Here is a 15,510-nt window from a genome sequence, read left to right as displayed (position 1 = left end):
TACAGTGTATTTAATCACTAAATATATGCTAATGATTTTAATATATCATACTTACCCATGAAATAAAAACAATAGAAGTGGAAGGTAGATTGTATTTGTATTTGTTTGAATTTGCAATATTGAAATTCTAATATCTTTATTCTCGAAAGTGGAAGGTACATTGTTGAACATATAATTTTGGGTTCCAAATTTTTATATCATTATATCTTAAATTTGAAAAACTCAAAAAAATTATTTCAAACACCAACAAATAAAGACTGAACTCAATGTATTTTATTTTTTTAAATTATTTTTTCATTAAAAAACAATTAATAATATTTTTAAGGTAATAATTAATAATGTTACAACTAGCACATAAATTATAATAATATTTGTATAACTTGACCATGGAGCTAAGCTAATTTGAATTATAATGTTACAACAATTTTTAATACTTCAAAATTTTTTCTTAAAAAATTATCTTATTTTTCATAATTATTACGATAAAATTATTAAAATTGAATTTTCTTCCAAAATTAAACATTCTAAATAGGAGTAATCGATTGAATTTATTTTTTGAGATGGAAATTATGAAAGCTGAGCGTTGATTTTTGAGAAAGATCTAAGCAATCATCATAGAAGGAGAAAGTAAAGGTGCATTTTGTTTCGGAAAAAATATTTTATTGAAAATTTCAGATGCCATTCAAGTCTGCTTTTAAGATAAAATAGATTTGAAATGAACAAATTTAGTGAGAAACATACAGAGCCTAACAGTTAAGGCTCGGACTTTAGTTACAGTTAAGGCTCTTGACCTCTTTTTATAGGTACATTTAATGGGATCGAACTCGAAAGCTCTTCCCACGTGCTTAACCTGCATTGCCAACTAAGCTACAATTTTTAGGTCGAAACTCTAATTATTGACAATAGAAAAGTATATATAAAATTTTTTTTCACTACCATCCTTTATAACTATTTAGCAATTATTGACAGTTAACTGCCAATCGCCAAAAACTAAAAGTTAGACTGATAAAAAAAAAAAAAAAAAAAAACAGTTTAGAATTCACTTCTAATATGGTATATTTACACTATAAAACAAATAAGATTATATTTTAATAAAAATCTAATTTTAACCAAATACTTCATCCGTCCCAAAAAGAAAATCCACTTTCTATTTTCACATACATGAAGAAAGTAGTAATTATTATGGTTAAAAGACAATTTTATTCATATAACTTTCCTATTATGTTCATCTTAAACAACACATGAGCAATTATTATATTGAAATAATAAGTAAGAATTAATGAGGATTATTGAAGATAAGATAAAATTTAACAAAAATATAATAGACAATTTAAAGATTAACTATAATGCAAAAAAAAAAAAGTGAACTATATTTTAAGACAAACCAAAAAGAAAAGATAGACTATTTTTTTTGGGACAGAGGGAGTACAATATTTATATATTTTCTGACACAAATCGCTCCCACAATATACAATTAAAATTGAAATAACCTTTTTTATACATCGAAATATATTCAGGAACAAGTCAAATAAATTCAATTTGGATAAGTTAAATAAATTCAGTTTTATTTTAATAGGTCCCATAACCAAAGTTCCCAAAATTATAAATTCAAATCAAACCGACAGAATTGAAAAACTAAAGTAAATCTATTCGATTCAATTTTTCCGTTAACCCTTCTGTGGATAAGAAAAAATTTTTTGAATATTGATTTTTATTTACTCGCCAATTTATCTTTTATAAAAAAAAAAAAAAAAAAAAAAAAAAAAAAAAAAAGCACAATAATCAATGTTAATTACTTCAAAAGCATTATTAAGAAAATAAGATTGACTTGTTTACTTATAATTAAAATACAAAAATAGTTTAGACAAACTAATTAGAGACGTCCTAAGTTAGTAATGTGCATATAAAGAATCCAGTCCTTGTAGGGAAAAAAGAGAACACACACACAGACCATCACAGAATTCTTGTCCCTCATCATAACCCAGAACTATGCACATGAAGCTTAACAATCCCTGATTCCAGTGTACCAAAAGATATATAAAAACACTATAATCATTTACCATTTTGTGATATTAAACAATGTCAACATCCACCATCTCCTCCTCCAGCCCTCCCACATCCACATCCTTGTCTTTGCCCTTGTACTGATAATCAAGATAAAAAAGAAAAAAAAAAAAAAAAAAAAAAAAAAAAAAAAGCTCAACAACAGTTGCTATAGAAAAAGAACCAATACATAGTAGGGTGCAAATCGTAAAGATAACCTTAGTAGAAGAATACAATTTCCCAGACAATGACTTTGCGCCTCGTCAGTTGTCTCTATTTTTTACATAAGCTTCTAAAATTTTACGCCATAGATCTATCTAATGTATCCAAAGACCATTAATTCAACCCTTAAACCAATAAGTGAACCCTAACTTACTACTAATATTCACTCAAAATACAGTTGTATTTACTTCAAATTTTATATATACATAACCTACAAACAGTCAGTAATATAGATATTATTGGTATAATAATTATTGAATTGAATACTGAATCTAAATTTACTTTTCTTTAGGAAATTCTAAATTTAACTCTTAAAAATATTTATAATATGATCTCATTTTTTGTCCAATAATTTTTCTTAGATTTGAAATTTGCTCACAAGTTCTAATAGAAAAATAACAGGAAAACAAAAGAAGAAAAAAAGATCAGCAAGAACACAACCAAGCCTTAATCCTAAACCAAATGGCAATACATAAGCATAGAGCATTATTCTATAATCCAAAGAACTTTTAAGAAATCAAGTCGAATTCAATAGAATCAATATTCATAACCAGTGAACAGGCAATATATTTCAAATGTAATATTTTGTACACACTCAGCATCTAAAAAGCCTCCATATTTACACACATCTTATTTAGAGCATAGTTTTTCAATTAAAAAAGAAAGCAATTTTTTGAATTAGAGTTACAGATGTCACCACTTGATTAAAGTGACATTTCTTTCAAAATGAAATGTTAGTTTTTCCAATAAAAAAAAAAAGATACTATTGAATGGCATGCCTACATTGATCGAGTTCATTACCAGCCAAAGAAAAATATAATAATCGCTTGCTTAATATATCATCAAGTAATTAACTTGCATTCTCACATCAATAGCTAATCTTTCCAGAATCAGACTATCAAACATGTCCTTGTTTCCATCACCAATCAATAGTTAACTCATATAAACATCTTCTATTAGCTCTTCATTCTTATACTCTAAATTCATGCTTGGATTTCATTTTTCTTAATATTCTAGGGCTAAGAGTATTTGGATTTCATTTATAAGTAGGACTATATTTAAGATTAGGTTAGTCATTTTTTGTAAATATTTACATTAAACCATGTACTTCACTGTTCATTCAAATGTCCACAACCATTCATTCTTCTATACATAATATACATAGCTTCAACATCTCCACAATTCACATAACCATATCATCTCAAGTGCAAGTGTGTACCAGGTTGTCCAAGCAATAATCTATCGGAAACTATAATCAAGAAACTGAACAAACCTGTAAATAAGCATTTCGAGGGACTGGAGGAGGAGGAGGAGGAGGAAGCAGAACTGGCAACCTTCTGACCCCATATGTAGTGGCTCCTTTATCAATTTCTGTTGAAATAGTTTCGACCACCTCAATATTCTCCTCCACTTCAATCTCAACTAATTCATCAATTGCATGAGCAGCCATGCTCGTTGATGGTGCCAGAGGCCCCAACCCTGAACCCTTTTGCTGAACAATCAAGACACAAACTGCTGAATATTTTCGTAAATTGGATTTTGACAACTCCATGAAAATGACAAATAATAGAAGGCAACCCTCCGTCTCTCACTTTCTTCCTAATTTCAAAATTTTGAAGTTCCTCAATTGTTTTATTCATTAAAAGGTCCGAGCAAGCAACATATATAGTATCTGTTAGGAGGAAAAACAGTGGAAGACAAGTAAGGATCTATAGATCCCCTAGATGTTGCTGTGATAGTTTTCTACTCGGTTTCAATGCAGCCAACTCTATATCTGCTGATGCCACAGTGCATTTCCAAACATAGACATATCCCTTCCCTTCCCATCTTCCTGGAAACACTTCTCACTTATTACTTATTTTAACAAATACTTCAGATTAGCAAGGTTGTCTCATAAATTTTCAACTGAAAAAGGGCCTTACATCATAATGAAGTATTTATGCAAAAAACCTAATGAATGGTATCTATATCATAAACTGATGAAAAACTGAACCACTACAGAAAAATAAAACTCCCACATACTAAAAAGGCATCCAGGAAAAGCAACAGAGAGAAAGAGAGAGAGAGAGAACCTTCTCTGCAGAGGAGATGCTTGCAGAAAAACTCTTTCCTTTCTTTTGTTTGCTTTCATGTCCGATAGGCTGATGAGAATTACTCCCATTGTCGACCTTTCCAAAGTCTTTGTTAACATTCAACTGTCCATGGTGCGCGCTCAATTGAGAAAGCTTTCCCACTCCGTTAGTCGCAGTGTGATATCCTCCACCATTCAAATTTGCTAAAATTCAAGAAAGGTATCAGCCATTGAATGATATTGTCTAGTTTTAAGCAGAAATTACTGGTGATGACCAATTGAAGTGACTTTGTAATGACCGAACCGCAAATCATGGGATAATTTAAGACAAATTATCTTTAAGCAAGATCCATTAAAGTCTTTGCTAGTAATTCATGAGTCTCACATCAGGTAACATGCATTATTAGTCTCAATGCTATTAATGGTTGTTACCAGCCGGTCTTTTTCAATTCATGCTCTTTATAACCCCTTAATGGGAGTGTCTTTGGCATTTCTATGTCAAAACAACAAACGGTTTTAAGCTACTACTGGGAATCCAAAGCCTAACTGAGATAAGGAGTGTTAGAGAGCCAGTTGACAAGCAATGAGAGAGGTATTTCTCACAATGGGAGAGGTATTTGAATTTGGACAACTGAGTACATAAAGATGCTTTGCAAAGATAAATTTTTCTACAAATACCCAGGATCTAATGATAGTTTTATGCATTGAAACAAGGAAATTTGTTCACAACTGAGTGGTGTCAGGAAAGATAGAAAGCTCATTATTTCTTGATTCAGGAAAAGGCAGAGTTGAAAATTCTTAGTCCGTCTTTGATTTTGCAACTACTATGTAAAGGGAGAGAATTCATGTTCATGGGTCATGTTTGTGTCGTATCAAGACACCAATATAACTTGGGCCAAACTGAACACAAGATAGATTAGCTTATCAGGTCAAAAATTAAAACAAGAACATGACCCAATTATTAAATGAGTAATAAAACACAACGTTAATAATTTCACATTTTCAAAAAAAAAATATTCACATCATGTGAAAAAAATTATAAGATTAATTGAGACCTATTAACAGATAAGTCCAAAAATCATGTTTTAAGGAAAATTATATCCTTTCACGACATCTTTTTCATTTTTTTCTTTTTATGTTCATTAATCAAAAAGAGAGGATAGTCTTCTCTTGTTATAGAGGAGATAACATCCCTCTCCTTCAGTCAAAACTAATCTTAGATTTGACTCACTTCAGCTTTATTCGTTTCATTAATAGATTAGCCAATTTTCCCAAGACACAGCACAATTCCTTTCATGTCACAAATTTGAGTCTACAGAATAATGATAAGCCCAAACCTGTTAATTTCATGTTGGGTTCATGTTGTGTTATCTTGTTATATCCAATACTGCCCCCCTACTTATAGGACCTTGAAAGCAAGAATAAAAGTAAAGCAATAACAGACAAAACGCCACTAACTAATCAAACTCTACACATATGCCCAGACAATGATTAATAATCTAGACCAACTATGACCAAATACACCTCATATCAGTTCTAGGCCGTCATAATAAACAATTTTTTGATGAATCAAAGAGATATGACATTAATGGGCACAAGGCAATGCCAACATCCATGCAATAGCAAAATTGCTTACAAGACAAAAGTCAAATAAGTCCAACAAAAGCTTGTATATCCACAAATTGCTCACTCAACTCAACTGGGCCATACTCCCAAACTAATTGGGTTCAGCTACCTAGATTTGTTTCCTCCATTCCTTTCAGTTTAGGGCTACGTCTTCAGAGTGCTTGGTCATTAAATTAAATCCTTTCTCGCTTATCCACCATCATCCTAGTAATTCCTCTTGCTTCCTTGTCTTCCACAACTTTAGCGCATTCAAACTTCCAAACTGGTCAGTAGTTAGTCAACGATGCAAATGTTTAGCATGGTATGGAAGGCATTGCCTCATAGATTGAAAAGAGCTGTTTTACAACCTATTCTTCTAGCGTGGCACATAGATAGCTTTCAGCTCTATACTATAAAGGAGCACCAATATATTGACAAAGATGCAGATGTGACGCAGGTTTTCCTATGATTTCTTGACATGACTGTTTAACATACTGTAAGCATTTCAGCCTCCATTTACTGTATTAAAGAAAAAACATAATCTAGGGACTGAAGAAATGCTGACCATCCTACAACTTTCAGAAAGCATGGCCGAGAAATCATCACCTTTTGCCACTTCCTCTGCAGTATCATGTTTAACACGCAGGCCTTTCTTGCCAGGAGAAGAATTATTCTGCACCTCGTTCTGCAGGCTGGTAGCATGATAACCAGGAGCCTCTCCATCACTAACAATATTGATGCTTGAATCATCTTCATTACCACCAGCTGTCGCAGAGCCAGAGCCAAGCTGATCCCCCAACTTCTGAAGTCGAACTTGTGACCTATGCATTTCCATGGATAAACTTAATTGAACAATAGCCAATTCCAAAAACATATCCTTAAACTAGAGAACTTCAAAAAGACCAGATGTGTCAAATAAATTCAAACACGAAATGTACAAGAGGGACCTGTGAAATGTCAAACAAAAACTTACCTTTTTAGTTCCTCCTGAACCCGCACATAGCGCTTGTGTGCTTTGACAAACTTCTTAATTTTTGAAATGGTTCTGGAAAAGTCAATCACAAAGAGTGAAGTGATTAAAGAAGAAAAAAGAAGACTCCATCAGCAGATAACACATTTCTCATTGACAGACAAAAAGGATAATTTATGCAATCCAATTCATAACCACCTCTTATATTCCTCTTTCTCTTTGGCCAATTGAGAATCAAGCTCCTGAATTCTGGAAGTAAGAATATCTGCTTCTTCAACTCTCTCATCCACTATTGTCTTCATAAAGTATATTCAACAAACAAACAAAATCAATGCCTCAGTTTCATAACATATTGAAATATAGGCATTATTGGCTATCTTTGGTATGAGGAATTTTGAACAATCTATAGATTTGGCACAAATCCCTCCTTTGGCACAAAAAAATTAAAAAAAAAAATGGGGTAAATTCCATGAATTATTCAAAATCCTCATTCATTGCAATCATTACTTTTGAGAGTTTTTGCAAACTCACATGTAAATTGGGGTTTTGTCAAATTCATCACTTTAACAAATAATTATTTTAAAAAGTGTTTTCTACTTATGAAAATACCCTTAAATTAATTATTAATATATATGCCACACAAGAGAAATTGTATAAATCCATGTAATTAAAAACCCATGTTTTTATTTCATGAATTTTTACAAATTCCATGGGTTTCAAACCCTTAATCCAACATTGCCTAATACCAATTAAAAAAGAGAAATATAAAATCATTAAAGATACACCTCGAAACCATTTGATGTGATGGCATGAAAAAAAAAAATGAAAGAAAATATAGAATCTTATAACCTAGTATTTTCTATAAACAACAAATTGGCAGGTTAGTCTTAGGACTCATTTGGAATAATGAATTAGAAATATAGTTAATGAATTCCCATGTTCAAAATGACACAACTTAAAATGTCCTTAATATTACAATTTGATGGTAAAAGTAACACAGGTGGAAAAACAAATATAGCTTATATTTATAATCAATCTTTAATTTTTAGAATATATAAAAAAATTTTAATTAATAGAGGAAAGAGAAACATAAAGAAGATAGAAACATTCGAGAGAGAGAGAGAGAGAGAGAGAGAGAGAGAGAGATGAAGAAAGAGGAGGAAGATGACAGAGAAAGAATAGAAGTTAAAGAGAGAAAAATAATGAGATAATATGGACATTTATGTCCTTAAAAGTTGTTTTGTTAGTTTTGTGAAATTCATTTGGAAATTCAACTATTTTAATAAAATTTGATTTAGGTATATTCAATTCCAAAGACTTGAACTTTTAGTACTGTAATGAAATTCTTTCTTAATATTCCAAACATGAAAATACGGAATCCAAAATGAATTCAATTTTTCCAAATAGGGAGTTACAACACATAAAACAACAAAAGGAATCTCGGGCAAAAGCACAACATATAAGAGTTGTAAAAAAAAAAATAATACCAACTCAACTGACCCTTAATTGGGATTTTCGTTGATCAAGCATGTCGATCTCTGAATGCAACTCTATTAGCTGAAGGTTTCCAAAAAGGAAAAAAAATAAGAACGAAACTATTAGAGATGCACAAACAAACTCACTGAAGTCTTCTAACCTGCTCCTTAAGAACAATTCTAGAATCAGTTGGTTTGCTTTTTCTTCTTTTAGCCCAATCTTCTGCCACATCTGAGCTTTTTGGACTTCCAGAAAAATCATTGTGGCCATCGACATGCTGTTTTTTCCTGCGTTTTCTCTCACTATAAAGAAGTCATTACAGAACCCAAATATATGTACATAGAAACCCAAAAAAAAACAAAAAAATCAAAAGTCTATGATATAACATGCAGAGAATGCTTATTTAAATCATCCAGATTTTCTTCAAAAGATACCTCAAATTTTTTATTTTCAGACCTAATCAAAAAACACAGTCAACTTGCCGTGCTTACCAATGACCTCACAATTCTAGCATTTTTTGAAATGGAGAACTCAAATTGAGGAAAAATTCAACTACCTAATGATCCAATATGATCAAGCAGAAGCATTAATTGACAAATACAAGCCTTTGTGATGGAGAATGTCCACCAGCCAGGCCATGTACCCCGTAAGATTGTTCATAAGGAATTTGGCCTTTTCCCCAAACTTACCAAGGGCTCTTTGGATTTTTGAAATGTTAAAGATATCTTTTGAATGGATTGAACTTGTTAGCTTCTCATAAAATTGGAAAGATGCCCATAGTTATTAAGGTGAAATGCCCATAAGGATCAAAGGGGTCTTGGAGCCTAGAGGCAAGCGTGCTTTTAAGGCTCAAAGGGTGTGAGAAAGAAGAAAAAGTACTCATTCCTCTTCAAAATCCTGTGAAACATTGGCAAGACGTGCATAACACAGCCCTCATGCAATGCCTGAGATTTAAAGTTGTCCAATTCTGAATGATTGAAGCACTAGGATTGCCCCTTGTGCCTTCTCAACTATTAGATAGGCAAAGTAATAAAATTTCATTGAATAATTTGAAATTCTGTTGCATAGGATGCAACTACTCTCATAAAGACTTGACTGGAGATCCAGCAAACCCTCTCTAATGGTTCAAAATGATTAAAGGATAGTATTATACATTGTGAGGAATGAAAAATAAAAAGGATAAAACCAAAGCAATGAAAGCTAATATAGCCACAATACAGATGCCTCAGTAAAGGAAGTACTCAAAGAACCTCACATAAATTGGTAGAAGTAAAAGATGAATTCCTTTTAACTTACCCGTTCTCCTCAAGTGACCTGGAAGGGCTAGATCCTGAAATACACATAGAAGACAAGAGGGGTACAAGTAAGGAATGATTAAAATTTCACAATAAAACAAGCAGAAACTTATATTTTATTTCCACAAACATTACCGGTTGCATCCAAAATCTAAAGAGAGAAGAAGTACATATAATCAAGAAGTTCAAGTGAACAACTCAGTTAATCTATAGCCAAGAAATGAAAATGAGAAAAATATTATATTGATTTAAAATGCAGCCATGCTATAAGGACACAATTTCTGACCACGAAATGTGCGCCGATCTCTTGTATCTCTTCCTGGAGAATACCTATGCAGTGGAGAAAACCTCTTGTCAAGCTTATCCCTCAAGTCACCCCCTCGTTGGTCCCGCTTACCTGCATTGGAATAAAAAGAATTTTCATTACAGTACATATGTCATCATACTTATATCATCCCATAACAGCAAGCAGAGAACCCCCAAATTGTAATGAGACTAAGCTTACCATCACATGGAACAAAAAGAGTAACATAATAATGAACAGTAATAGTGCCTGCTTCCCAATTCCAAAAGAGGCCATGAAACTAGCACCTCATGTAAAGAATAGAAACAGAAACTTCACCATATAATAGGAGAACTTTTTGAATATCAAAGTAGGATGGCATAAGGAATAGTTGATATATTCCATCTTCTCCTTGACCAATAAGACAGGCAATACAATCGAACAATAAAGAGTTCTCCACTATGCCATACTGAGAAATAATATACAAAAAAGAATTGGTTTCTTCAGGAAATAACTTGCATAAACTGCATAATTTCTTCGTTTAAGATATCCCTCCACAATGTCATTCAAGGAGAAGTGATAAATAGAGTGGACACATGACCTCCACCTGTATATATTTGTTGAATCAGATATAACATTTGCCTGTGATCTCATATCACCATTAGAACATGAACTTCAAGAAACCTAATACCAATCCTTCATCAAATAGTTGCAGTTGGCAGATACAGTTAGATAAACGATGATAAAGATAACCAGGATAAATGCCAAAACCATCATTATCAAAAGTATCAACCCTGTCAACAGATATCTCCATTCATAAGTTAGGAAGCCACACTGCTGATATGATGCAACCCATATCTCCAGAAGGCGTTTTGATTGCATCTCCAATCACTACAACAATAAATCCATGATCTCCTTGTACGCATTTCATAGGTCAATGTATCTGGACATTTCACTGACTCAGGCAAAATAATTTGAAAAATGCAAATCCTTCATCCCAACACAAATTTTAGATAAAGAAAATTAACATAATATGGCTTAGTTAAAAAACCAAAAGAAAAATTAATAAATTAATTAAAAAAAATTGAGAGAGAGCGACATAAAAAGCTTGTTTCATAATGCTCTGGCAATGAAGAACATGAATAAACCAAGAAAGGAAGCAGCAAGATCCAGTGGACAAGTCTGGAGCAAAAATTAAAAAAGAACTAACCTCCATCCAAACCTACAAAATGATGAAGTGTCTTTAAAAAAATAACATTGAAAGCCAGGAAAAATCAGAAAGACTAATACATGTTCAAAAGAATCAAAACCACGTTGATAGCGGCAATCAATTCTCACATTCAAAACTATCACTGGAAAATATATCAAACAAAAATACAACTGAGGCATAAAGATTTAATAATCGAAACAAAACTAAATAACAACAAAAAATGCTGAGACTTTACGCATAAAACTACAATTGGCAGAAACCGAGGGACACGAGAAGGAGCTAATTTACCATTATAAGAACCAGAAAATTGCCGAAGCTCAGCATTTCCATGCGCAAAGGAGCAATTCTGACGCGGACAGTGACCCTTCTGATACAATACACATAACTTAGTCTTGAAGGGCTTCCTTTCCACCATTTTTCTCAAACCGAATATATAAAATAAAATAAATCTTCAAAGAGGGTCTGAATATAAATAATATGAGAAGAAACCAATTCCCATTCCGATTCAAGCACAAATAGGAAATATTCCTGCACGTTAAAGGTAATTATGGATTTTTAGTTAACAGAAAGTGAAAAAGGCAGAAATTTTCAGAACCGAGCAAGTGAACGTATCTAATTAGAATAATGGAGATGTGAATAGAACAATTAACGACAAGCGGCACCTAGAGAAAGGAAAGAAAGAAATCCCTGGAGATACTGTTAACCCTAGCACTGAAAAGACAGAGTCTTCAATTCTGGATCGTTGAAACTGAAACTGAGACTGAGGTCGATACAGCGCGGGCAATGCGAGATGGGTGGATTTGCTATAATCTAAAGAGCGCATATAGACAGTTCGGCTCGCTGGTGCAGGGGTCGCCAAAATCAGGTTTTTGGAATCGAAATCGCCGAACTGGAACCGAAACCATGCAGAACCAGAGCCCGCTAGAACCATAACCGTAACCTGGGGTCGAGGTTCAGTTATAATTCTAAATTTTTTTGAACCGTAAACCAGTAGTTTTGAGAACCGGCCAAAACTGAACATTTTGACAACCGATTCGAACCAACGGTTTCAGTCGGTTCTAACACATTTTTTTTTTTTTCAAAAGTTTTTGTTAAGATCTTCACTTACTTCCCAAGTCTTAACGACTATAAACGATTATATAATATCTAGTTTTAAGGATATTTGTGCAAGTTACGTCTAGTTTGAAGGATATTTATTTTAAAAATTATGTAAACAATCGAAAAATCGATCGATAACTATCTGAAATCGTTAGTTTTAGAACCCTTGAGGAAGAACCATAACCAGCCGGTTTCAAATCGGAATCGAAACAGTCAGTTTCTAGTTCGATTCCAATTTCACATTATTTAGAACCAAAATCGTGGCCACCTCTACGCCTGTGCATTCAAATCATTTAATATACGGTAAATATATATAGCCCGACTCAGGGTGATATGCAGATAATAAATTAAGAGGATGGTGGGCTATAAAAGTCAAATGCGTATTAAGTAAGATTGAATCATTTTAGAGGGTTGTATTAGAAAATTAAACTCATTAATGAAAGGGTAAAGATGGAATTTCATAGCATAATTGAAGAGATGATGGTGTTGCAAAGTTAAGAACAAAGAAAATCATTTAGGATAAAAGTGCAGTGAAGAAGAAATGCGGAATTAAAGGCCGAGAAGGCATCGACTGACAATGATAAATTAATGGATAGTTTTCTATGATTATTGAGGGGCAATGATGTTCGAATTGCATATTAATGGCCTGAATGGGTAGAAAGTTTGAGTTAGATAATTTGGGAGATTAAAGCCAAAAGGAGAAAGAGAAGCTGCTGCAAAACATTTGAAGGTATGAAACTCAAATCCCTTTGGCTTTTACAACTATAACATGTAATGTGATGAATGTATGGAAGTTACAGTAAAATGCAATTGGTAATGCAGTTGTTTTGAATTGTAATTAAGGGGGAAATGAAAGAGGAATGTTCTGAAACCCATTATAAATTGTATTCTTGATTTTTTTTTTTCGTGCGGTTTTATGTGACACGAAATGCAAAGTCTTTGGCTTAATGGTAGTATTGCATATATATGTTTCATTTGTGTCTTGGATAAGCAAATATTGATAAAGTATGAAGATATTTGATAGTGATTTTCGCAAGTGTGCGAAATCACAACAAGTAATATAGAATAAGAAGAGTATCATTTCCACAGGGATTGTATACCAAGTACCAAAATTGTGTTAACCTGCTATTATTTAAACGGCGATTTAGAGAAATTATTTTAAGAAACTAAATTCGACAAATAAAGATAATAAAAAGAAATCAAGCAAGCAATTTTTGATTAAAAGAAATCAGGGATTAAAAACTATTAGGGATTTTGACTTCACATAATTCTATCTAATTTATCTTATTAGTTTGTTAATCAATTTTAATTGTTCAAGTAGGGGAAACAACTCTAAAATCACTAACAAGCTCTCCCGATGTATTTTTAGCTATTTTAACTCGGTCTAATTACCTATATTCCAATAGTGCAATCAAACATGAATTAAATCATTAATTTTATGGTTTGTTTATGAATTGATAGCTTAAGGTTGTTAACTTATGAAAACCCCCATGAGTCAAACCATATAGCTTCTGCATCAAGTTATTATTTTGTAATTTATTACCTTTTTCATATCAAAAACCCTTCTCCCGATAGTGATTAATGAAATAAATCAATCCAGGGGAGAAACTCTGCCTGAAAGCATTAAGTTCAATAATAAATTATACTTTGAACAAAGTAAAACAAATCTAATACTATAAATTGGAAAAGAAATTAAGCTACATAAATCCCTAATATGAGAGTTTAGTTCGACATAATAATTAAATAAAACTCAATTAAACTTGATAATAATTCTATAATCAATGTGAATAATGAAAAGTAGAAACAAGATTTAGTGTTTAGATATAAAAACTAGTCAAATAATGTGGACGGCTTCCTTGAATCTTGACACAAGGCTTGATCACTTGAAGTCTTAAAGAGAAAAAAAAAATAATAGAACAAAAAATTATAGAACTACAGATGGAATATACAATGAATGGAATATACAATGAATGGATTCCACCAACTATGGCTAGTCTCTTTATTTATATAGACTTTCTAGAATATCTTCGTGTTCGTTTAGGAAAGTGAATCTTTATTGAGTAAGAAATCTTTTGGAAATAGGAAACTATTAGGCTTTGTATTTCTTCCCAATTAGGACTCTCCTAGTGTCTAAATAGGATTTAAACTTGATTGGCACATTAGAAAAGCATCTCATGTGGGTCCATACAAGCTATATGGGCTGGAACTGACATTCTCGGCCAAATACGAAATATGGTCTTTAGCACGGGTGTGCTATTTGGCACAATCAGGGCTTGCAGAAGCCTGGGTTCTAAGGATGTTCAACACGGGTCGTGCTTAGGGGCACGTCTAGAGAAGAATCTGTAGAATGGGCGTGCCACATAGCATGGCTAGGGCATGCTAGGCTCTGAGTCTTCATGATGGGATGCAGTACGGAACGTGCTCAGGTGAGCACGCCTTTGGATTGATGTCCTCTTGCGACACGGGTGTGCCATATAGCATGGCTTGGGTGTGCTAAGACCTGAGTCTCCATGCTGATTTTCCTTAATTCCAGCACGGGTGCGCTGAGTTGCATGGTCTGGGCATATTAGAACCTGAGTGTTCTGCTTTATTTTACTTTTTTCTGTGCCAAAGTCCTACAAATTTCCATAAGATCAAGCAAATTATTTTTCAAGGAAGCTTTGATGAAAAATATAAATAAAACTAAATAAAACTAACTAAAATAATTAAAATTACTAAAAATACAAATAAAATTATATTAAAAATACTATAAAAATAACACTTATCAAAATTCCCCAAACTTAAACCGTTGCTTGTCCTCAAGTAACAAAACAAAACTAAAAACTAAAATACAAGCTAAACAAACTAACAAAGCTAGTTTTAATATAGTTGGGGATAATTATTTACAATTTCAAAAGTATCAAAATCATTAACATGAAAATAAATTAAGTGTTGCTTATGCTAATTATATTTCAGTAAAAATTCACTTTTCACTAAAACACATTCCTTAATTTAAACATAAGTTAATAAGATTTTTAACACCAATAATCATTCAACTTATGACAAAATAGAATATGAATTTTCACAAAAATTATTTAACCTTTAAATAAGATGTTTAACAATATAAATTCAACATTCCTATAGGAAAAATTAGTCATCCCTTCTCCACAATTGAAATGTATACAATTAAAAAGATCAGAAGGTCTTTTATTCAGGTTGTAATGGCGTTTTAGAGGTATATTTTTAGCTAAACAAAGA

General features: G+C 32.4%; 1 protein-coding gene across 1 annotated transcript; it reads right to left on the bottom strand.

The window, feature by feature from the left end:
- Positions 1 to 1,806: 1,806 nt before the first annotated feature.
- On the bottom strand, positions 1,807 to 12,063 carry LOC105645391 (Zinc finger C-x8-C-x5-C-x3-H type family protein). Its single transcript, XM_012230988.4, has 12 exons — positions 11,838 to 12,063; positions 11,464 to 11,703; positions 9,969 to 10,079; positions 9,684 to 9,717; positions 8,548 to 8,689; positions 8,412 to 8,468; positions 7,110 to 7,207; positions 6,915 to 6,986; positions 6,548 to 6,762; positions 4,338 to 4,540; positions 3,539 to 3,757; positions 1,807 to 2,144 (listed from the first exon to the last, which is right to left on the bottom strand). Exons 2-12 carry the CDS (start codon positions 11,588 to 11,590, stop codon positions 2,073 to 2,075), a joined length of 1,350 nt encoding a protein of 449 aa, XP_012086378.1. The 5' UTR covers positions 11,591 to 11,703; positions 11,838 to 12,063; the 3' UTR covers positions 1,807 to 2,072.
- Between the last annotated feature and the right edge of the window lie 3,447 nt (positions 12,064 to 15,510).

Source organism: Jatropha curcas, chromosome 3 (assembly GCF_041381405.1).
Source record: "Jatropha curcas cultivar XTBG-Jc1 chromosome 3, XTBG_Jcur_1.0, whole genome shotgun sequence".
Classification (NCBI taxonomy): domain Eukaryota; kingdom Viridiplantae; phylum Streptophyta; class Magnoliopsida; order Malpighiales; family Euphorbiaceae; genus Jatropha; species Jatropha curcas.
Note: the sequence above shows the minus strand (reverse complement) of the source record. Positions and strands in the feature narration are given on the sequence as shown.